Source organism: Vicia villosa, unplaced genomic scaffold (assembly GCF_029867415.1).
Source record: "Vicia villosa cultivar HV-30 ecotype Madison, WI unplaced genomic scaffold, Vvil1.0 ctg.000458F_1_1, whole genome shotgun sequence".
In the NCBI taxonomy this organism is placed as follows: domain Eukaryota; kingdom Viridiplantae; phylum Streptophyta; class Magnoliopsida; order Fabales; family Fabaceae; genus Vicia; species Vicia villosa.
In genome coordinates this window covers 432,247-455,000 of record NW_026705219.1, presented here as the reverse complement: position 1 = coordinate 455,000, position 22,754 = coordinate 432,247, and the positions used below count along the sequence as shown (strand labels likewise).

At 29.4% G+C, this 22,754-nt stretch overlaps 3 protein-coding genes and 1 long non-coding RNA gene across 5 annotated transcripts; all 4 read left to right on the top strand.

Moving 5' to 3' along the window:
• Positions 1 to 430: 430 nt before the first annotated feature.
• LOC131628500 (non-specific lipid-transfer protein 1-like) lies at positions 431 to 889 on the top strand. The gene is made up of 2 exons (XM_058899337.1): positions 431 to 789; positions 880 to 889. Exons 1-2 carry the CDS (start codon positions 431 to 433, stop codon positions 887 to 889), a joined length of 369 nt encoding a protein of 122 aa, XP_058755320.1.
• Positions 890 to 15,604: 14,715 nt separating this feature from the next.
• On the top strand, positions 15,605 to 16,432 carry LOC131628495 (uncharacterized). Of its 2 annotated transcripts, XR_009291810.1 has the most exons (4): positions 15,605 to 15,846; positions 15,935 to 16,109; positions 16,249 to 16,275; positions 16,376 to 16,432. It is a non-coding gene; the product is annotated as an uncharacterized LOC131628495 (long non-coding RNA). The 2 variants fall into 2 exon arrangements; XR_009291809.1 differs by having other exon boundaries at positions 15,606 to 15,846; positions 16,249 to 16,423.
• A 3,111-nt stretch (positions 16,433 to 19,543) lies between these two features.
• Positions 19,544 to 20,171, top strand: LOC131628494 (non-specific lipid-transfer protein 1-like). Its single transcript, XM_058899333.1, has 2 exons — positions 19,544 to 19,928; positions 20,020 to 20,171. Exons 1-2 carry the CDS (start codon positions 19,570 to 19,572, stop codon positions 20,027 to 20,029), a joined length of 369 nt encoding a protein of 122 aa, XP_058755316.1. The 5' UTR covers positions 19,544 to 19,569; the 3' UTR covers positions 20,030 to 20,171.
• A 1,174-nt stretch (positions 20,172 to 21,345) lies between these two features.
• On the top strand, positions 21,346 to 21,826 carry LOC131628499 (uncharacterized). The gene is made up of 2 exons (XM_058899336.1): positions 21,346 to 21,510; positions 21,611 to 21,826. Exons 1-2 carry the CDS (start codon positions 21,346 to 21,348, stop codon positions 21,824 to 21,826), a joined length of 381 nt encoding a protein of 126 aa, XP_058755319.1.
• Positions 21,827 to 22,754: the final 928 nt, after the last annotated feature.

Genomic DNA, 22,754 nt, shown 5'->3' with positions numbered 1-22,754 from the left:
AAATTTATAATAAGCTTTTTGTGTACTCTTACTTAATATAATAATATTAATATTAATTAATGAATATGTAAGATCATATGATGTGGCAACACGTTTCAAGTATACAAATATTACTTTTGGATAAAAAATTGTAAAAAATTTAATAGTTTGAATTCATTGTCTTTATAATAAACATTTTTTTTGTCTACTCTTAATTAATATATTTGATAATGAATATTAAGATTATAACCATTCCTTTTATATAAAAATAATTTAAATGAAATAATAAATCTTATAAAACGTTATCAACACAATATTAAAAAACAATCAAGACACTAATGATTTACCATTAATGGTCAACAAATAGTATTGTGTATAAATTAAAGCATATTTGTTGAGACAAAAACATTCTAAAATTCATAGGTTATCATTCATACACGTTAAAATTAAGATGGCAGGCAAAAAATGTATTTCTGTTTCAATATTTTTGATGGTTTTAGGAATGCTAGTAACACCATTGCTGGCACGCCAAATCGATGACATAGCATGCCCTGAAGCTCTTTTGTCATTGTTGCCTTGTCTTCCATTTTTGCAAGGAACTGGTCCTCCTACACCACCTGGTAACTGTTGTGCTGGTTTAAGTAATTTGAATCAAAAGGCTAACACCCCTCAGATTCGAAAAGATGTTTGCAATTGTCTCAAACCTGCTGCTTCAAGATTTGGAGTTAAGGCTGATAGATCAAAACAACTGCCGCAACTTTGTAACATTAACCTTTCCGTTCCTTTTGATCCTAGCGTCGATTGCAACTCGTAAGTAATGAGTCTTCTTGTTTAGTCTCAAGTAACACATATATGTTCAATTTCTGTCATGTTCATATATCTTTTTTCATTTTTGTGCAGGGTCCAGTGATTCTATAACATGGGGAATGTCGATTGTAAAGAAATCATCTTCAAGACTAAACTAGACAGCTTCTTATCTAGCGATAAGAAAATATAAAGATTGTAATAACTTTTTTATGTTGGATAAGTTTTAAGAATTTTAATAAATTAAAATGGAATAATTTACTTGCCATTCATATTTTGCTTCCATTTTCTCTTATTTTTTTCTTCTTTATGGGTTACTTGCCAACACATTATGTAGGTGGGGAAAAGGGCCTCTTGGATTAGTACACCCAAATTCAAACAAATAAATACGTTATGTTTGAAATGAAAACTTATATATACATACCTTAAAAAATAAATCTTTAATTTATAAAGATAATATGAGTAAGATGACTTAATTTGCTTTCCTCTTTTCTTTTTTAACTCCAAATCTCAAATAAAACCATTATTGTTAACCATGGTATATATATAAAAATGTAGAGAACTAAAATATCATTTGACTTAGGGTTTCAACACAATAAAAAATGAATTTACAATTGTGATACACAAGAGAAGATTGAGCCAATTCCTTCTCTAAATGTTTTTCCCTCTCATCTCTTTCAGTTTTACCGAGTATCCTTTCCTAGTGTTTTTTTTTTTTCCGTGATTACTCAAGCCGGCAAGCGTCTTCTCCAGTGGTCTACATCTTCACTTCTTCTTTGCTTTCTTTCCACGTTGTGTTTTGATCCCTGTTATAAGTGTTATTGTCTCCTCCAGACTTGGTTTTGTTTCAGCCTCTCCAATCTATAAATATCAGCTTTCCATCAAAATCTGACCCCTAGAACCATGAAGAATATCCCCATTGATGCAATGGAACATATTGGTACTAACACCAAAACCGCAATAAGACTTCCACCAATCCCTATTTTGAACCCCCATCCGGCAATCATAATCAACCAATTACATAAACTAAACCATGGTTTTAAATTGCGGACCGCATCAGGTTGATGCGGCCGTGCGGCCGCAATATTGTGGTAGTGTCTGCATCCGCATCAGACCGCAATTGCGGTGTGATTGCAAATCACAATAAAAACCGCATCATAACACCGCATCGGCCGTATCAAGCCGCATCAGACCGCATCAGACCCCAAGAGATAATGCAATGCTCGCAAAAATTATTTGGTCTACCTTTTTTTTAATTATATTATAGATTTAAGATATATTTTAAAAGGATTAGTGATATTTAAAAGGGTGACGAAGTATTAATGAGATATAGAAGAAAATTTAGAGAGAAAATGGAAGATATGTGAAATCGAAAGTAAATAATAAAATATAATATTTTATATTCATTAATATGAATTCACACCGCAACGACTGCATTCCGCATCGCAACAACCGCAATAGCCGCAACCGCAGTGACTGCAACCGCATCCCCAGCCGCAACCGCAATTTAAAACCATGAACTAAACACAAAAATCAAAGTCCATTAATTTCAAAAACCAAAATCATAAATCCTTTAGCAAACTTGCCTCCTAATGTGCAAAACATCATCATCCCCACCAGCAATACAAAAAACCTAACCCAAATATCAGACAAGGTTAACTATGGGTGTAATCGAATAAAAAAAACCTATAAAATCGATAATTCAAATTAAACCAAACTGAAAAAAAAATTGGTTCGACTCAAAATCAACCCTACCGATGAAAACAGAGGTGATTTGTTCGCTTGGAGAAATTTTTAAGAATGCTCATGGTGATTTATTTAAGTGAACAAATATATGAAGTACAACAACTCGAAGGTATGAAAATGAAAAAAATAATCATTGTTTACTTTGTTAATGAAATTGTCAAACTAATTTGTCATGGTTTATGTGTATGTTTTAATTTTTAGAAATTAATAGAATACGTCTAACTAGTGGTAAGGTTAACAAGGCAGGAGTGTCCTTATTGGCTTTGTGCTGGTTTTCGAAGAGAAGTGGAGGATTGTGGTTTATCGGATATCAGAGTTGAAGGATATCAGGATTTTGGTTTATAGATATCATAAATGAAGGATATCCCATATTGCTCCATTGGGAGCCTTTGCGTTTCAACAAGTATAGTTATTCATTTAAGTTCAAAAATCAATGGTTGTTGGAGGAGGATGTAACTGAAACAGTGGCAGCCGACTGGAAAAGAAACAACACAACAAAACTGGGAGACCGGATCGAGGGTTTGTCGAGGAACTTCAATGTTAGAGTAGGAGGAAGAGAACAATATTTAAAGAAGAAATGAATGACTGTGAGGGGGAAATGTAGTACTACCGTAGGTTGAATAAGCAGGAGAGTATGGAGAAGTTGTTAGCGGAGGAACGAAAAACACATGATTGTTAGAGAAGAAGTTTACTTGAAAAAGAGAGCCAAAATGCATTGGTTCAAGGATGGAGACTTGAATAAATTTTTTTTCCATATGACGGCTTCAGCAAGGAAGAAATTTAAAAAGATCTTTATGCTTATTGATTATATTGAAGTTTAGGATCATGCGGGTTAAGGAGTAGCAAAACATTATTTTGATAATTTATTTCAAGAAAAGCAAAGCATCCATGATTCGGTTTTAATTCTCATTCAACCAGTAATTTGTAATGAAGATAATGAGAAACTATTGGCAGCTTTCTCTAAAGCGGAACTGTATGAAGCTTTGAACCATATGTACTTAGATAAATTCCCTGGCCCCGACAAGTTTAATTTAGTGTTTTATCAACAATTTTGGGAGATATGTGGTGTTGATATCTTTACTGTGGTTTGTCACTGGATGGATAGAGGTTTTTTATGGCCAATCTCAATGATACCAACATTTGCCTTATACCCAAATGTGAAAACCCAAAAATGATGAAGGATTTCAGACCGATATCTTTATGTAACGTGGTGTATAACATGGTCTCAACACTTCTAGCTAAAAGACTGAAGAGGTGCTTGTCTAAGTGTGTCTCAAAGGAGAAATTTGCGTTTGTGGAAGAGGGATCTATACTAGATAATTCTTTAATTGCAATTGAGGTCATTCATAAGCTGGAGCGTAAAAAAATAGGTAATATTGTTGTACCCCAAAATTTTCCCTCACATCTTTGAGACAAATTGATTCAAGAAGCTTCCTCCCACTCATAGGAGTCTCAAAAGCTCAAGACTACTCAAGGATTAACCAAGACAAGCTCTCCTCCAAAGCAATTAACCTACAACTAGGGTTTTGTTTTTCTCAAAGGGGATTGAGCTCTCAATACCTCAGATGGACTTCATGGTTCTCTATGTGCTCTAGGGTATCCTCATCTCAAGTCTCAAGCCTTGCTTCACAACTTTTCTCAATCAATTGCTCAAATGATCAACATTCGATTGTGTTGGACCAAAAGTCAACTTTGACCAACGTACAGTCCAACTTTATCATTTCTTGTCAACATCAAGATTTTAAAGCCCCATTCATCATTTGATCAAGGGTTGATCATGATCCTTCAGGAAAATCGTGATTTTCTCAAAAGTCAAAAAGTTGCTAAATTAGGGTTTTCCTAAGGAGAAGTCAACTGAACTTTGACCAAGCATAACCTTCACATAATTCATCAGAAGTTTCTCAAGAAAAGCTCATTCTAAAGGGTATTCGATTATCTACAACTTTGTCTCTTATAGATTTTTCCCAAAAAAATGCTTCATTTAAAAGATATGAGCCAATACTTTAAATGTCATTTTGAAAGTCAACAAAAACACATTTGTTGTCAGAGCAATTTACACAAAGATAAAGACTCCAAATGAAAAAGTGTTCAACATGAAAGTTTTAGGGGACATCTCGAGGTTTCCAAAAATTCTAAGATCACCTTCATATGACAAAAATTGAGAGAGTTGTGATTGGTGCAAGTTGAGAAAATTTTGAGAAATGCATGAAACCTAAATTGAACAAACTTTGAACTTTTGGGCTAATGGACCTAGCTTTTGAGGTTCAAACATGTTTATAACATGTTGGAGGACCTCTAAGTCCATTGGCATGTGGCCATAATTTTTTTTTATTTAATTTTTGCAAAAGAATTATATTAAAATAGTAAATAAATAAATTTAAATATGAATGGATCACATTTAGATCATCCATGGGCCAAGATCTCATTCTAAGACATTCCAAAATCGTGCAAAACTATTAGAGGGAGGTATCTTGATGTTTTGGCAAGTTTATGAACATGTTTGGACACAAATCTTCAAAAAAGGAATGGTAAAAAACATGTTTTTATTTTGTTTTGGTAACAACATGAATGCCATGTTTTTCTTTTCATACTTCTATAAGCCTATAAATAGATGAGGCTATTACACATAGAGGTGACGGAAAATTACCCCCAAACTAAGTTCCAAAAAAATCGCATTGTCCTATCTAGTTGGTTTCAGTCCAACTATCCATGCGTTGTTACTAATCATTAAATTCATCCATTGTTACTAATTATTAATTGCCTATAATGCTTTATAATCATGTTTAGAATAGGTTGGGGTTAGAAAACACAAACCTTGACGTGAAGATCAATATTTGTCATTCGTTTTCTTTTATTTTTCCAACTAACGCGCATGTTTATGTTATGTTGTTTGATTCTCATTTGGTTCACACAACAACAACTTAGCCCATGGAGAAGGAAGAATGCTCATGAGATAAAGAGGGTGGGCACAAGCCCCACCCTACACATTTGATTTTCAGTTCTAATGTTCTTTTTTTTAATTACTTTAGTTCATTTTTTCAATTAAACCAATAAACAAGACTCCCATAAAAATCACAAAATCATGCAAATAACCATAAAAAAAATAGTATTAGTTTTTTTCCAATAAATTAACTTAACTCCTTTTGACATAATTTGTAATTATTAATTAATTAGACTTAGGATTTACTTATAATTATTATTTTTTATTAGAATTAGGTTATTTAATTTTTATCTAACACCATAATAAATCATAAACTTACAAAAAAATCTATAATAATTTTTTATAATTAGAATTTTTGGACTTTAAACAATAATTTTTCTAACATCTTTTATTATTTTGCCACTTATTTTATTAGACAAATTTTATAGGTTGTATAATAATTGTAATAGTGTTGGGTTAAAATTTCCCACAAAGTTTTTACTATTGTATCTCTCCCTAAGCCATGTAATAGCGTAGGTTTTACTTTCTCGCATTTTATTTCTCACGTTTTATATTTTTGTAAACTAATATATATTTAATTGCTAGTTTAATTAGGCTTGTATGGAAAAATAAAAAACAAACTCTAGAATAACCATAACAACCAAGATAAAATAATTGTAACTAACACACCTTTGCACACATCCACCTTTAGGGTAACTCTCTCTCCGTTGCCTTAAATGATTAATGGTCATGTCCTTCGAAAATTTGGATACTTATGCACAAAGACCCTCGGTAAAATTATCACAGTCCATACGATACAAAAGATCATAGTCCCTCGATGGCCCTCGTGTTGCCTATGAAATATGATCTTGTCCTGGTGTCCCTACGATAAAGTGATGATAGTTCCTTCAAAAGTGTTAAAGTATCTTTAATGCTGCCTTCGATGACCATACGATGACCCTAAACATCCATTGAAAGGACTTCCTACCAAATAATGGTATGGAAAGTCTCTTTCCTTTAAAACGAAAGGAAAAGAATAGTAAAGACAAATAGGTAGGGTAAATACTCATAATTTACTTGGTCAAACAATTTTCTCCATCACATTTCCAAACGATCAAAACAAACTTTTTTTCACATCGTACTTTCAAACAAAAAAACACTTTATAAACATTCCCGAGGACTGATACATGAGTTATTACAAAGTTTGCCTCACATAAGCACTTTACAAAATTATTTTCAAATCACATACACACGAAAAACAAGTTTTCTTATAAAGTGAGCAAGTAAATTAAGAGCTCATGGATAACCATGGATACCAGGGGTGCTAACACCTTCCCTTTGTATAATTACCCCCTAACCCAACAATATTTAAAAAGTTATTTCCTATTCTCTTATGCCTTTCCTAATAAAATTGGATAAAATAAAATTCGGTGACGACTCTTGCTAACCGCAACTTGTTTTGCAATAACAAAACTAAAAAAAGTCAGTTCTCACACCGTGTTAAAAATATTATGGAGTTAGCCCTTAAAAATTGACATTAGCAAGGCCTCTGGTCTGGTGGATTGGAGCTTTTTGAGAGGGATTTTAAGTAGCTTGGACTTTGCAAACAAATTGGTACATTGGATGATAATGCTTGTGACTTCGGTGAACTATTTGGTGATGGTTAATTTAAATTGTGTGGGACTTATTCAACCAAGAGGGGGTTTGGGGAAAAGAGATTCTCTTTCTCCATACCTCTTTATCCTTATAACATATGGCATTTATTCTCTCACTAGGAGAGAGTAGACAAATGAGACATACATGGTATCAAAAATTATAGGGGGCACCTTTGGTGTCTCACCTACTTTTTACTAACTATTGTTTTCTTTTTTGCAAGGAAAATCTATCCGAAGTTGGAAACCTAATGAAGATCTTGAAGTGTATGGAGAAGCCTCTGGCCAAAAGATTAACATGAACAAATCAAAGTTTTTCTTCAGTCGCAATATAAGTAAGCATGCTCAAGATGTGACCTTGCTCGTATTATGGGTGTTCGGCATGTGATGGGTACATGTACTTATCTGGGGTTACAATCTATGGTGGGAAGAAGCAAGAAGTATACATTTGCATTCATCAAATGACTTATCTGGAAAACAATTAATTTGTCGAGGTGTCGTCCGTGGTCTAAGGTCGGAAAAGAGGTTTTTATCAAACCATCCATTCAGGCTATACCTGTTTATGTTATGGGTGTGTTTAATTTACCGAACACCATGGTGGAAGATATAGAGAAGATGTTGAACTCGTTCTGGTGGGGACGAGGTAGTAATAATAAGGGGATTAGATGGTTTGCATGAGAGAGTCTTACTTATCGGAAGAAGGAGGGAAGCTTGGGGTTTTGTGATTTTAAAGCTTTCAACATGGCTATGGTAGAGAAGCAGGGTTGTACATTATGTATAACTAGTATACCTTAGTTTCTAAAGTTGAAATTTTGGTGCTTTAAAGTTAAGATGTTGAATCCTGTGTTGAGACATCTTTTCTGATAAGAACACATGAACAAGATAAACATAATAATTGAGCAAAGTTGGAAAGTAATTTAACACACAGAATTGTTAACCTAGTTCGGTGTACAACAACACCTAATCTAGGGGAAACCAAGCCAGGAAGGAAATCCACTATTAGTAGTATCAATTTGAAGCTAAACTCCCCCGTTTACAACTTCTCACTTAATCCCTATCCGGTGCAACTTCTACCTAAGAACTTCCTATATAAGAGAAACTCCGCTAACTTTCATTCACCGTAGTGATGTCTCATAAACAACGACACATGTTACCGATCTTGACGGCTCTTGACCATAATTTTCAATTACAAACATAACATGATTAAGACTCACTTAACCGACACATACTTAGCCAAGAATCTTGACTAAGAACAATACGTATAGTTGCTTCAAAGCTTCCTCCAAGAACAATAGCTTCAATCACAAGCAACACACACTTAGATAATTGTATCAATGATACTTAAATAACACACGTACATTCAATACTTCACAGCTTATGAATGCATGACAAAACCTTACAACTCAAGGAACACATTCCAACTCACATGTCGAGTTAATTACAACCTACTCTCACCGAGAGAGGTACACAAACAAAGCCCTAGTATTTCTACATCTTGGAATCGCTCTTTTTCATAGGTTACAATACTTCTACTTATAACCTTTTCCCAACTGGATTCGGGCTTCAATCACAGCATATTAGTTACTACAAATATGCAGAAGATTCTGCATAAAAATAGGTCTTCAATCAAATCTTTCTAAACTATCTCCATAATTAGAAAGTGAATATTTTCCTTTATTCATTCTTGAATATGTCAGTCCTACTTTTATTCTAGCTTGAATCTGTCAGTCCTACTAATCCGCAATATAGAGATCTGCACAAGATTCTCATAATATTATGCATTTGTTTGGATCTTGACCTAATCCAACAGCCCAATCCATAATAGACACGATGTTGAATGATTTCAGCATAGGGCATCTTGTCTGACATGTTGCTCCATTCATCTCAACATGTTCCTTTGTAACATATGACATCTTGATTAACCTGTTCTTTTTACCAAGATAATATATACTATATAACATAATGCTGCAATATTTATTTTACTATAATTATTGCCAACCTTCAAACCAGAGAACTGTCAAAAGTGTTCAAAGCTAAATATATTCCTAACTCATCTTTCATGGCAATGAGTTTAGGAAGTAATCCAAGTTTTGTCTAGTGGAGTCTTTGGAAAACTAGGGAAGTTTTCTTATTAGGTAGTAGATGGAGGATTGGGGACGAAAGTAATATCCAGGTGATGTAGGATCTATTGATGAGGAATAAAGGGGGATGTTATTAGGGAGCCCCTCAAGAGAACCACGTGTATAGTTTGACGGTTAAGGATCTAATGCATCATAACCTTAAACAGTGAGACCATCATAAGATTGGTAAATTGTTTTCTCCTGAGTTTGCTATTAATATTTTACAGGTACCCATTGGATGATGTTACGGAGGATTGCGTAGTTTAGAAGGAGGAGCGGAATGACGTATATAGTGTTAAAATAGGCTATAAACTTTGGATGCAGAAGTTTTGAAATTTCAAAGGAAGAAGGGTGGAAGGTTATTGGTGGAGTTTATGGAGAATGATAGCGCCATCAAAAGCCAAACACCTTATTTGGCATTTATGTTTTGGTTGTCTCCCTCCTAGAAGCAGGCTACAACAATATTATGTCTTTTGCCTTAATAGTTGCCTTTATGTGATGTAGAAGTAGAGGATGATTGGAACTTTTATTTTTTTGCGTTAACGTCTCCTTGTTCGTATGTTGCAAGTCTGATCATGTAATTACATTACGGCTTGATCAAATGAATGATGTGAGGAAGGTGATTCAAGATATTTTTAGCAAGGAGGATAATAAGGTTGCAGGTAGGGTGGAGGTTATGGTTTGGGTGATGTGAAATAATATAAATAACTGAATTTGGAATGGGGAGAAGAAGGATGCTAACCAACTGGATATGCAAGGGTATATCATATGTGGAAGGATTGGTTCACGACCCAAGATTCACATGGGATAAGTAGTGATGAAAATAATCGGACCCACCAACAACACACTTGGCAACCACCTCAAATGTTAGGTGAAATATGTAACGCCCGGAAAAATAATTATTTGCTTAATTTAGTCATTTGTGATGTTTATTGAAATTTTCGCGTTTTGGGACTATTTAGTCTTTATTAGTTCGGGATAGCGGATCGATATTTAATCGAAAATTTTAATATTTTTAGTATTATAAATATTAATAAGTTAATATTTAGCGTTTTGGGAATTTTCCGAGTAATTAAGATTAGACCGAAAATATAAGACATTGAGTTATTAGAGGATTATAACTATTGGGCCTATTTATTAGAAGTAGAAGTAAATTGGGGTGTTATTTTCTTAAGCCCATTAAGACAATAAGTTAGTAAGAGTTTGATCAGAGTTAGAGATATTATTTCATTTGCTCATTTTCAAGAGAAGAGAAATAGGGAAAGGAGACTAAGAGAGGAGAAGAACAAGAGATAGGGTTTCAAGAAATCAACAAGAGGTAAGGGGGAGAATCCTTATTATTATGGGTTAGTATGATTGGGGCAATGGATAGAAATATGTTTAGGTTGAAATCCCTAATTTTTATAGTTTTGATATTGTTAGGTCTTGATGAGCCATTCTTAATATATGATGATTAATTGTGTTTGAAATTGATATATTGGTGAAATTGATAACCCAATTTAATATTTTATCTTCGGTAGATCTACTCACTATGTAGTATACTTAACAATTAAATGGAGAGTAGTAAAATGGGAGATATTGTAGCGAGTCATTATTGTCTATGTTCTTATATAAAATTATCAATGTACTGTAGTGATAGCACATTAACCATGTTTTTATAAGATATGTCAATTTAAGATCCAATGTAACAACACTTTTTTTATGATATATATTGAATATATTGATGTGCATTGATTTATATATGTTGCTTAATATCATTTATACTGATACATACTGGTTCAACGAGATATACAAGTATATAGATAAATTGAGAATGTCAATTTGTTTTCTAGTGTAGCAACATTCTGATTCTTTAAAAATAAATAAACAGTATAATGTTTCAAGTTACGACTCTTAGAATTAGAGATGTGTTTCAAGTTAAAACAATATAATGTTTTCTATTGTAGCGACTTGTAGATATATAAATATATGTTTCATTAATATATTATTTGGAATTAGAGATAAACAATTAGATTAATGAGATAATTTAAATTAGTTTTCGATTCCGATAGATTTTTTAATAAAGTTGTTAGAGTTGCCAATAAAATTGTCGGAGTTGTTTCAAGTTATTTCGAGTCATATTTTAATTGTTTCGCGTAATTTTGACATGTTTATAGTTGTCAGTGTATGGTGTGGGTTTTTGCTTTTTTGGAAAAACTTTGAAAATTTATAACTTTTGAACTGTAACTCTATCAGTGTATGGTGTCGGTGTTTGCTTTTTTGGCCTTTACATGAGAATGATATATATATGTGTTGTGAATGTTGTGTACAATTGGTGGATAATTCATAGAGTTGGATTATCGTGGTATGCGGTAAGTTAGGATTGATGAGATAATCTTAATTGCATATATTATTGGTATTTGTACATACATTCATAGCATGGTCGGATTTATGGTGGAAGCGGTGAAACTGTGGGTTCACATGGTAAAAGACGTTGATCCTTGAATGAAAATAGGCGTAGAAAACGTGATCCTTAATTGGAGGTAGGCATATTGGCTTTGATCTTGTCCGGATCGGAAATGTGGCTTGGATTCTAGATATTGAATCAGAAAGCGGTGAAACGTTGAGTTCACATTCGGTACCATATCCATAGAGTCACATGTCTTGCATTGAGTCACATTGGTGTTATGTGATGTTTTGAATGTATGCAATTATGTGATTTTTACGTGTGTATGAGATGTGATAATTGATTTTGGTTGTGTTTGGATACATGATTTGGTGATATATGTGAATATGCGATAATGATGGTTTATGTGCATATTTGGAATATTAGTATTGGACCCTTTTGAATATTATACTCCTTGAGCTTTGTGGCATACTTGAACATGTGAAATATATTGGATAATACTATTTACATGATTATGCAAGGTGTGGTGAATTTTTATGATTGTTAATCAAATCATTGTACTTTATTATACTTCTTCATAATGATTTCAATTCTCACCCTTCTGTTTGAATGTTGCTCTTTGTTGGTAACGTGCAGGTTTTGACGATTAGTAGGTCGTGCAAGGTTTAGCGGGAGAGCGTCCACATTTGTTGGGTGATTAGGTAGTGAGTCAATGCTCTGGTCATGTAACACTGGATGGGACTTAGTAGTATTGAACTCATATTTTGTTTTGGATATGTATTATGATATTATCTTGTGAACCTGTATATTTTGTTATTTTTTGTTGAGAGGCCATAGTCCCGAATATCTTGGATATGACATTATATTATCTTGTGGATTATTATTGAGATATGATTATGGTATGGGACATGATTATTTATGAAATACATGAGTATTTATTATTTCCGTTGTGAATGCATATTCTTGATGAATTATGACAAGTGAGAGGTGTTACCTTGATGACCATGTGTAATTGTATATTTGATGATGAATGATATTGGTTTTTGAAAACTTTTAGTTTTTGGAAACGTCGATGTGACGCCCTTTGTTTATATGTATAATTCTTTACTCTGATTATATGTTTAAATACTTGGGGTATTAGAAAGGGGTGTTACAAAATGCAATGCGGATGTGAGGTTTAATGAACACCTAGGCATAACTAATAGAGGTTGGTGTGTTAGAGATTTCTTTGGGGGTTATTTTGGATGGTGCATCGTGGGATTATGGGTTGTATTCTATTGTTGAAGCGGATGCGTTGGATTTGAAGGAAGCGATCCAAGAAGCCATTCAGATTAAACTGAATCATATTACCTTGGAAATTGAATCACATTCAAAAGGGGTTTTAAGGTATGGTTATTAAGATCTTCCTTGTGGTTTGGGTTTTACCTATACTTCAGGTGTTTACCTCACTCAAGTTGGCTAAGGTTTTAAATCATGAATATCACACGTTTCTATTTTAAGATTCATCAAGATACAATGTTTCTTCTTCAAGAGTATTGTAATACCCCAAATTTGCCTACCCTTCATATCTTTTCAGACGCCATTCAAATAAAATAAAACAAAATGTAGAGCCACAAAAAATTGCTAAATTTAAACATTGAGAAATCTAAACTATAAACGATAACATATTATCTTCATAATAGCTGTGTATATTACGAATATAAAAAAAATTCAACAAAAGTATAGTAGATCCCAAGAATTTCGGTGTCAAAATTTTATTCCTAAATTAATTAGGAAAGTTAATTTCATCTTTTATGATGATTAATATTAGGTTTCAAATAATTCTTACTTTATTCCTTTATGAATTATTTGTACTCTTCTATAATTATGATGCTCCGACACGTCAATTAAAAGGTGTGTCTCTGCACCAGACACATGTCAGACACGTATCAAAAATGTTTTTGAAGTGTCCAACAAAAAAATAAATTGAAACGCAGCGGACTCAAATACGACATACTATTTCAAATAACAGACACAACAATCTCTCAAATTTTTCAGAATAAAAAAAATGATTTATACATTTCATATTCCACTTCCCCACTATAAAAAAACTTGTATTCTTTGGTTTTTTACGTTCTCTTTTTGTTTTTATCTTCTTTTTTTTTTTTGTTTTCATCTTCGCCGCACGCCGATATCCCATCGTCGCTACCACCAACATTTTACTCTTTCTCTTCTGATACTCATTCCTTTTTTTCTTTATTAATTGTCTCTGTTTTTGTTTCCTTTTGTTAATTACATACGTCGGCGACAACACTTTACTCATGTTATTATTTATAAATTGGCTATGTTTCTTTGTTTATGTTTCATGTTAAATACAGAAATGTCATATGAAATGTTATATGTCAATTAGATATGTTAGATGTTATTTGTCTTTATTTCATTCATATTATATGTGAATTACACATAACATATAACATATAACTTGTCTTTGGATGAGCCTGACTTAGAGACCGGTTTTCTCAACGTGGACTGACTATGATCTGATTTATATCATTTTGTTTTTATTATTTTCCTTAATTGAAAGTACTTAATTTTAATTTTTTTGGTTGATTGAAAGTACTAAATTTAAATAAAATTAAATTTTAGTTTTCATTTTAGATTCTTCAAAAATTATACTCATAAATTGTATTATTTTATTAATATATAAATATATATAGGTATGTCTGTGTCCTATATTTTTTTACATTAACGGTGTCCCCGTGTCCGTGTCACGTATCGTGTCTATGTCCGAGTTCAGACTTCATAGTCTACAACTATTAAACATACACAACAATATATTATAATTTTTATTAGGGGGTTCAAACAAAATCGATCTACATAAAAATTGTAAATTGATCTAAAAAAATTATATATACAAAAAATTAAATATCATTAGATGTGTTAAGATGACATTTTGTAAAAATCCCTCGGTTCAAATCAGATTCTGAATTTATTTTTTAAAATTGATCCGAGCCGATATATATATATATATATATATATATATATATATATATATATATATATATATATATATATATATATATATATATATATATATATATATATATATATATATATATATATATATAGTGTTAATTTTAATATTTGAAGATATTTTTTTAACAATTTAATATATATATTTTTTATAATTTCATTTGTTTAACCCTAGTTGACCATTTTAATTTTGTAATATTAACTTTTTTTAATATAATAGATGTTATATATTTTATCAAATCTATTATTTATTAACAGTATTATTATCTTAATAAAAAATATAATTTATAATTTGATATTCAAAAATAAATTCAAATTAAATTGTAAGAAATTGTATCAGATTATATCAGATTTTTTAATCAATCATATAAAATTGAACCGAATCACAAATAAATTTATCTTTAAATTAGATGAATTTTTACCTTAAAATAATCTAAATTGTCACGTGAACACCCCTAATTTTTATAATGTATCTTGCGCTGCATTTGTATAATAATTAAAATTAAATATTATTAAAATAAAAATATAATTTTTTTATATCTTAATAATTATTCTTGTGTATTTTTAATGATTATTAATACTGTCAGTTACTATTTATAATGCAAACAGATATGGCAACACGTTTGAAGTATATAAATATTACTTTAGGAAAAAAATTGATTACCATATTGTTAGAAAATTTATAATAAGCTTTTTTTGTACACTCTTACCTAATATATTAATATTAATTCATGAATATTTAAGATCATATGATCTGGCAACACGTTTAAGTATACCAATATTACTTTTGGATAAATATCTATCACATATATCATATAAGAAAATTCAATGCTCTTAAAATTCCTATTTTGCCCTTTTATTACACTGCCACGTGGATGGCTTCATAGAACTCCAACCTTTTTTTTTTGCTTTTTAACCACCAGCTCATATTGTTTAATATTTACTACTTCTTTTACTTAATAGACAAAATAAAAAATATTCCTAATGTCTTTTTCTTTTCTTTCTCTGTTTCCATTTTCACTTTCTCATTTCTTTTTCTTTCTACTTTCTCTTCCCTCTTTTGGTTTCACATCAATATCTTCTTTATCTTTCTCTTTGGTTTTTTGGTTATGAACTCATGTATTTATTTTAGATCTTGCAGAAGCACAAGTTGAATGCAAAGAAAATGTTCAAGATCTTTATGGTATGTGCAATAAAAGGTGCAGATGAACTAATCGAAGAACAACGGTATCTCTAAATCGAAAGTTATTCATAAATCTTTTTCAGATTCGAGTATTTTGGAGTATGAGGTGCTTAGATAGATTCTTTTTTGCAGACCCTTCCATTTTTTGTATTTTCTACCATCTATGTTGTGTCAAGGTTGAAGGATGCAAAGGTTAGAGCTCAAATCTGTCTCACATGTTTCAGATCTACAAGGTTAGAGTTTGAATCTGCCGTGCATGTTTCAGATCTACAAAGTTAGAGTTTCAATGCGCCGTGTATGTTTCAAGGTAAGAGTTTTTTTTGGTTGATTTCGTCAATGTATTTTTTTCTTTATAATTTTTTATTTAACTTTTATTTACATTTTTATTGTTTTTTAATGATGTTTTTATTAGAGATTTTATTCATTTTTCGTATTATTTTTTGCAGGTTCTCTAATCTTTCACTAAATGGAAGGTTTATAATTTATTTTTGTTTTTATTTATATTCTTCCTTCTTGCTTTTTTTTTACTAACATTTTATATTGTATTTTTTTCTTTTTTATTTCATATTTCAGTTGTTGCTTTAGAGATCGATTATGTTTAACAGGATTGAAGCTGATATATTTGATGAGTTTATTTGTTAATACTTGATTTTAAATAATTTTATTTAGCTTAAACCAAATTTCAAATATAATTAGAATCAAATTAATGTTATTCTAATGTGTCATTAATATGTCTCATTTAACTCTCTTTAATTTCTATTTATTTCATAATTTATTCTAATTTATATTTATTTATAATTTTTAGATTGGTGAAATTATTGAAGGGAGACCATTATTACTTAAATTTATTCTAATCAATATTTAATTTTTCTAAAAGTGAAATAAGTTAGAAAAATAGATATAAATTTTTCTAAATGTAAGCTACAAATGCAGTTAAAATTTATAATGATAGATAGATTTATATATAATTTTGTTGAAAATAAAATAATGTTATAAAAATAGATAATTAATGTCTTTGTTGTATCAAAGAAAATTCATAGAACAGACTATATAATAGGTCTTAGTATAGTGTATTGTTTATTGCAAGTCAAAGTCGCATCAACTATATCTATCTCTATGCTATTTTCCTTTTCATCATCACACATGTCTTTTTAATGTTATAAAAGACTGTCAAAATAATTTTTTATTTTTTATTTGATGTTATATATTCAAAATAAATGATAATTACAATAATAATTAATAATATTCAATATGTTGTTTTATACCATTTATAATATATTAATTGATAGATAAGATGTTAGTATTATTTTATACTATTTATAATACCCAATAATAATTACAATAATAATTAATAATGTTTGTATAATTGATGAAAATATAAAAATTGTACATGTCATATATACTTAGACGTGTTTATAAGAATTACATGTTATATTTACTAAAATTTTATAATATAAACTAAGAAACAATTTAATCCTATTCATCTTAACTATCTACAAAGTTAATAACTACAAAATAAACATAAACAAAAGTTAATAAAAAAATTGAAAAACAAATGAAGGACACTAATTAATAATATTTTTTATTAATTAATAATAGTAGCATGATGTATTTTATTTTTTTATTCCAAATTTTTGAAAAATGAATATAATTTATGGAGTAAACAAATATTTAAAATATAATTGTGAAAATTTTAAAAAATGAATACAATAAAATATTTACAACTTTTTTTAATTCCAGTTTTTAAACATCATAAATAGTTTTATTCAAATATAAATTGATTTCTAAAGCTTTTTAAAACTATCACACAAAAAAGAAAAATAAATTAATAGAAAATAAACAAATCAAAATAAAAAATTAAAATACATAACTGGTACTGTGAGGAGCAACATAATATGTGCACAATTGCTACAATCAATTTGAAACACATGATATTATTATCAAAAGTATACAAATTTAATTAATTGAAAAGACCGTTAATTATTGTAATTCATGATAAAAACATATATATTTAGAATAACTTAAACGATATTACGGAGGAAAATATTTTGTTGATCTTACGACAAAAAATAACTAAAACAAAAAAATATTAAATGTCATTAATTGAATCAATTACTTCAATATATCCTTATATTTTAAAATATAAATAAAATTAAATAATCAAATAAATCTTAATTAAATGTAGTCTTTTAGTGTTAGCACTCATTTGTAATGAAATTTCTTACCATGCATTAATTTGTCTTTTAATTTTTTTTCTCAAGGACAACTAGCTAAGTTCACACAATGAAAATTAATGTAGTCTTTTAGTGTTAGCACTCATTTGTAATGATATTTATTAATATGCATTAATCTGTCTTCTATTTTTTTAAAATTAGAACAATTTGAATTTGAATTTAAAGAAGATTTGAATTTTCTTAAGTAATAAATATTATTTATAATATACATAAATATTTTGATTTTTATCTAACTATTCTATCTATAATTTATGAAAAGTATAAATGTTTATCTACAATTTAAAGGCCGGAGGATAAAATAAATATATAAATATATGATTTTATTTATCATATCAAAATAACATATATAAAAATAATTTTGAAAATAATTAAAAAGGGGAAATATTAAATATCATTAACTTAAATAGATTTTATGTTATACCAACAAAGAGAGAAAAATTTGATCTTCAAATTTATTCCCATAATTAAAACAATTATTCTAATAAATTTATTATTTTTATTAAATGAGTAGGTAAAATGATCTAATTTTCTCTGAGATAAAAAGCAATCCTCTAGAATGAACTATGACAATGATGGTAGTTGGATACCAACTTGTATAATAAGTATACATAGAAATTAAATATTAATGTTTGTATAATTGATGCATATATATAAAAAATGCACTTCATAGATATTTAAACGTGTTTATAAAAATATATGTCATTTTAGTTAAATTTCTAAGTTTTTTTATTTATAAAATGATCTTATTGATGTAAATGTTTGACGGGTACCAGACATTTTTCTATACATTCAATTATTATTTTTTCACGGGTACCGGACATTTTTCTATATATTCAATTATTATTTTTTCACGGGTACCAGATATTTTTCTATACATTTAATTATTATTTTTTCACGAATACCAAACATTTTTCTATTAAAAAATTTATATCTAAAACAAATGCGCGCCCCGTACCAGAACCCGTGCGAACGCACGGGTTTGTTACTAGTATAGTAAAAAAATTTAATAGTTTGAATTCATTGTCTTTATAATAAGTTTTTTTTGGCTACTCTTAATTAATATATTTGATCATGAATATTTAAGATTATAAACATTCCTTTTAAAAAAAAATTTAGATAACTTTTTAACTACGAATTATAAGTAAATTAATTGGATACCGGTATTTTCAGTAAAATTAGTTAAAATTTTTAATTTATTTTAAAATAAAATAATTGAAAAAATGAATGACAATGAATAATTTGTTTTTTTTTATTTTTAGACAATGAATAATTTTATTTAGTTGGATGAATAATTTTATTCGTACCCAACTAAATTTAAGGAGAATCGAGTGTTCACCAATAATTTAAATGAAATAGTAACATGAAATAATAACCTTACAAAGAAAATATTAAAAACAATCAAGACACTAATGATTTACCATTAATGGTCAACAAATAATATTGTCTATAAATTAAAGCATACTTGTCGAGACAAAATCATTCTAAAATTCATAGGTTATCATTCACACATACACTACACACATTAAAATTAAGATGGCAGGGAAGAAATGTATTTCAGTTTCAATATTTTTGATGGTTTTAGGTATGCTAGTAACACCAATGTTTGCACGCCAAATCGATGACATAGCATGCCCTGAAGCTCTTCTGTCATTGTTGCCATGTCTTCCATTTTTGCAAGGAACTGGTCCTCCTACACCACCTGGTAACTGTTGTACTGGTTTAAGTAATCTGAACCAAAAGGCTAACACCCCTCAGATTCGAAAAGATGTTTGCAATTGTCTCAAACCTGCTGCATCCAGATTTGGAGTCAAAGCTGACAGATCAAAACAACTGCCACAACTTTGTAACATTAACCTTTCCGTTCCTTTTGATCCTAGCGTCGATTGCAACTCGTAAGTAATGAGTCTTCTTGTTTAGTCTCAAGTAATACATATATGTTCAATTTCTGTCATGTTCATATATCTTTTTTTCATTTTTGTGCAGGGTACATTGATTCTATAACATGGGGAATGTCGATTGTAAAGAAATCTTCAAGAATAATATAGATATATATTCTAATCTAGCGATAAGAAAAGAAAAAAAATTGTAATAACTCTTCTATGTTGGATATGTTTTAAGAAATTAAATAAATTATATTGAATAATTTACTAGCCATTCATATTTTATTTTTTATTTTTTCTTCTACAATTATATCTTATGGGTTACTCGCCAACGGATACTTGCATACACGGATGGGAAAAAGGAATTCTTGGATTAACACACCCAAAATCAAACTAACAAATAAAATATGATTTGAATTATATATATATATATATATATATATATATATATATATATATATATATATATATATATATATATATATATATATATATATATATATATATATATATATATATATATATATATAAATTAAGGAGTTCTTTGGCAACTTTGCCATTTGTCACACTACTAGCATGTTTACTATTTAAATAGTTTCTATATTTAGATAAATTACTATTAATAGATTGTTATTATTTATACTTAATTTTAAATTTTGAATTTGAATTCTCAATTATTTATTATCAAATTATGAAATTTAATTTTAATAAATATATGATTTCTCGATAGATGTAATACACATATACACATATTTATTTATAATTTTGACAAAATAATAATTATAGTGAAATTATTTTTGGGTATACACATTTTCAGTTTATTATTTTAGTTAATTCCAATTTATTTTAAATTATTTATAAATTTAATTTATCAATAGTGAATATTATTAATAATATTAATTGACTAATATAATTATCAACTAATATAATTATCTTACATTTTCCAATTTATTTTAAATACTGTTAATTTAAATTTTACTTTTTCAATTTATTTACACCGATTGAGATAGCTATTTTTGGGCCTTGGGAATAGATATGCTTTTGCCTAATTATAACATCAGACCATGCGTTTATTGGGCTTTGCAGAATACAAATAAATTGGAACCTTTTCTTTGTTGAGAATTCCAATCGACCTAATGCATTCCACGCTTTTATGCTTACAGCGGCTACCTTCAGGCATCATTGTAAATTGTTCTTCTCGAAGCAGCCTTCCAATTCCAATGACTCTGATCATTAATATTGTTACTTCCATCCAGATAACCATGTGAGTACATTTAATAACATCTTTAACGTTTTATTTTCCTTAGTGTGTTTATGATTTATGGTGTATAAATAGGCCAGATTCATTTTTTCCAAAACACGCCTTCTTTCAGTTCCTCTTCTGTTCTTCTGCACTTAACGTTTATCGATTCTGTGTCAGGAATTTTTCATGGCTGCTGGAAAATACGACTATGTTAACAACATCACTCCTGGCAAGGAATCCTGGGGCATTGTTGTTCGAGTTGTTCGTTTATGGTTTGTACCAGATATGAATTCCAAACAAAATTTATATGCAATGGAAATGGTTTTGATGGATGAACATGTTGTTTTTGTTGTTTGTTTTATTAATCGTGATTATTTATAATGTTATTCCTTATTCATTATAATATATGATGTCTTTTAGATTTTGATTATCTCTGTTTGTGAATTTAAAGGGCGACAAGATTCAGGTTTCAGTTAGGAAAGCCCTATTGTCACGATTTCAATCTAAGCTATGCGATGGAGCTGTGTATAATTTGAAATCCTTTGGTGTCGCCGCTAATTCTGGAGCTTATATGACTACAAAACACAAGTTCAAGTTGAATTTGCAGAGTGGGACGGTTGTTACAAAAGTTGAAACTGATCTGATAACGACCTCTCCTTATATTTAGTTTTCTTAATTATTATGATTCAACTATTCTTATTCCATTATTGTGTGTGCAAGACATGGTTTGTGTAGTTCTAGGCACAATCAACCATGGGCAATGACCGGTGGTATTCATGATCTTTCTTTTGATGACACTTTTCAATTCTCTTTATCACAAATTGTTCAATTTTGTTGCTGTTTATTACTTCCAATTTTCACACAGTAATCTCTTTTTATTAATTGATTACATACTTTGTATAAAATCAATTTATCATAATCACTATTATTTTTTTCCAATCAAATTGAAACAACATAAAACAACATAATTTCTAATTCAAAGATTATAACTAATATTTTTTTCCAATCAAATTGAAATAGCAATAAAATATTTTTTTTAATATACGAAACTTTTACCCGTGTCTCGCACGGGTATAGACACTAGTGTATACAGAAGGGTTATATTTACTCCAGGTGTAAGTTATTATAACTTACTCCAAATTGATTCTTTTCAATCTAGTGGTTAAAAATAATAAGTAATTAAATGTGGAGATAAAAAACTATTACTTATTATTTTTAACCATTAGATTTAGAAGAATCAATGGTCTAGATTTGAAGTAAGTTATAATAACTTACTCCTAGAGTAAATATAACCCTCTCTCTCTCTCTCTCTCTCTCTCTCTCTCTCTCTCTCTCTCTCTCTCTCTCTCTCTCTCTCTCTCTCTCTCTCTCTCTCTCTCTCTCTCTCTCTCTCTCTCTCTCTCTCTCTCTCTATATATATATATATATATATATATATATATATATATAAATTGTAAATATTATGTGTATTTTTATATGTTTATAAGTGTGTATCTAAACTTTTTTATTTGTTTAAGGTTATACCCAAATAAATATTTTTCTCATTACATATTTAAATTTAGTTTACTCTACTCATATGCAATCTAAATGTATAT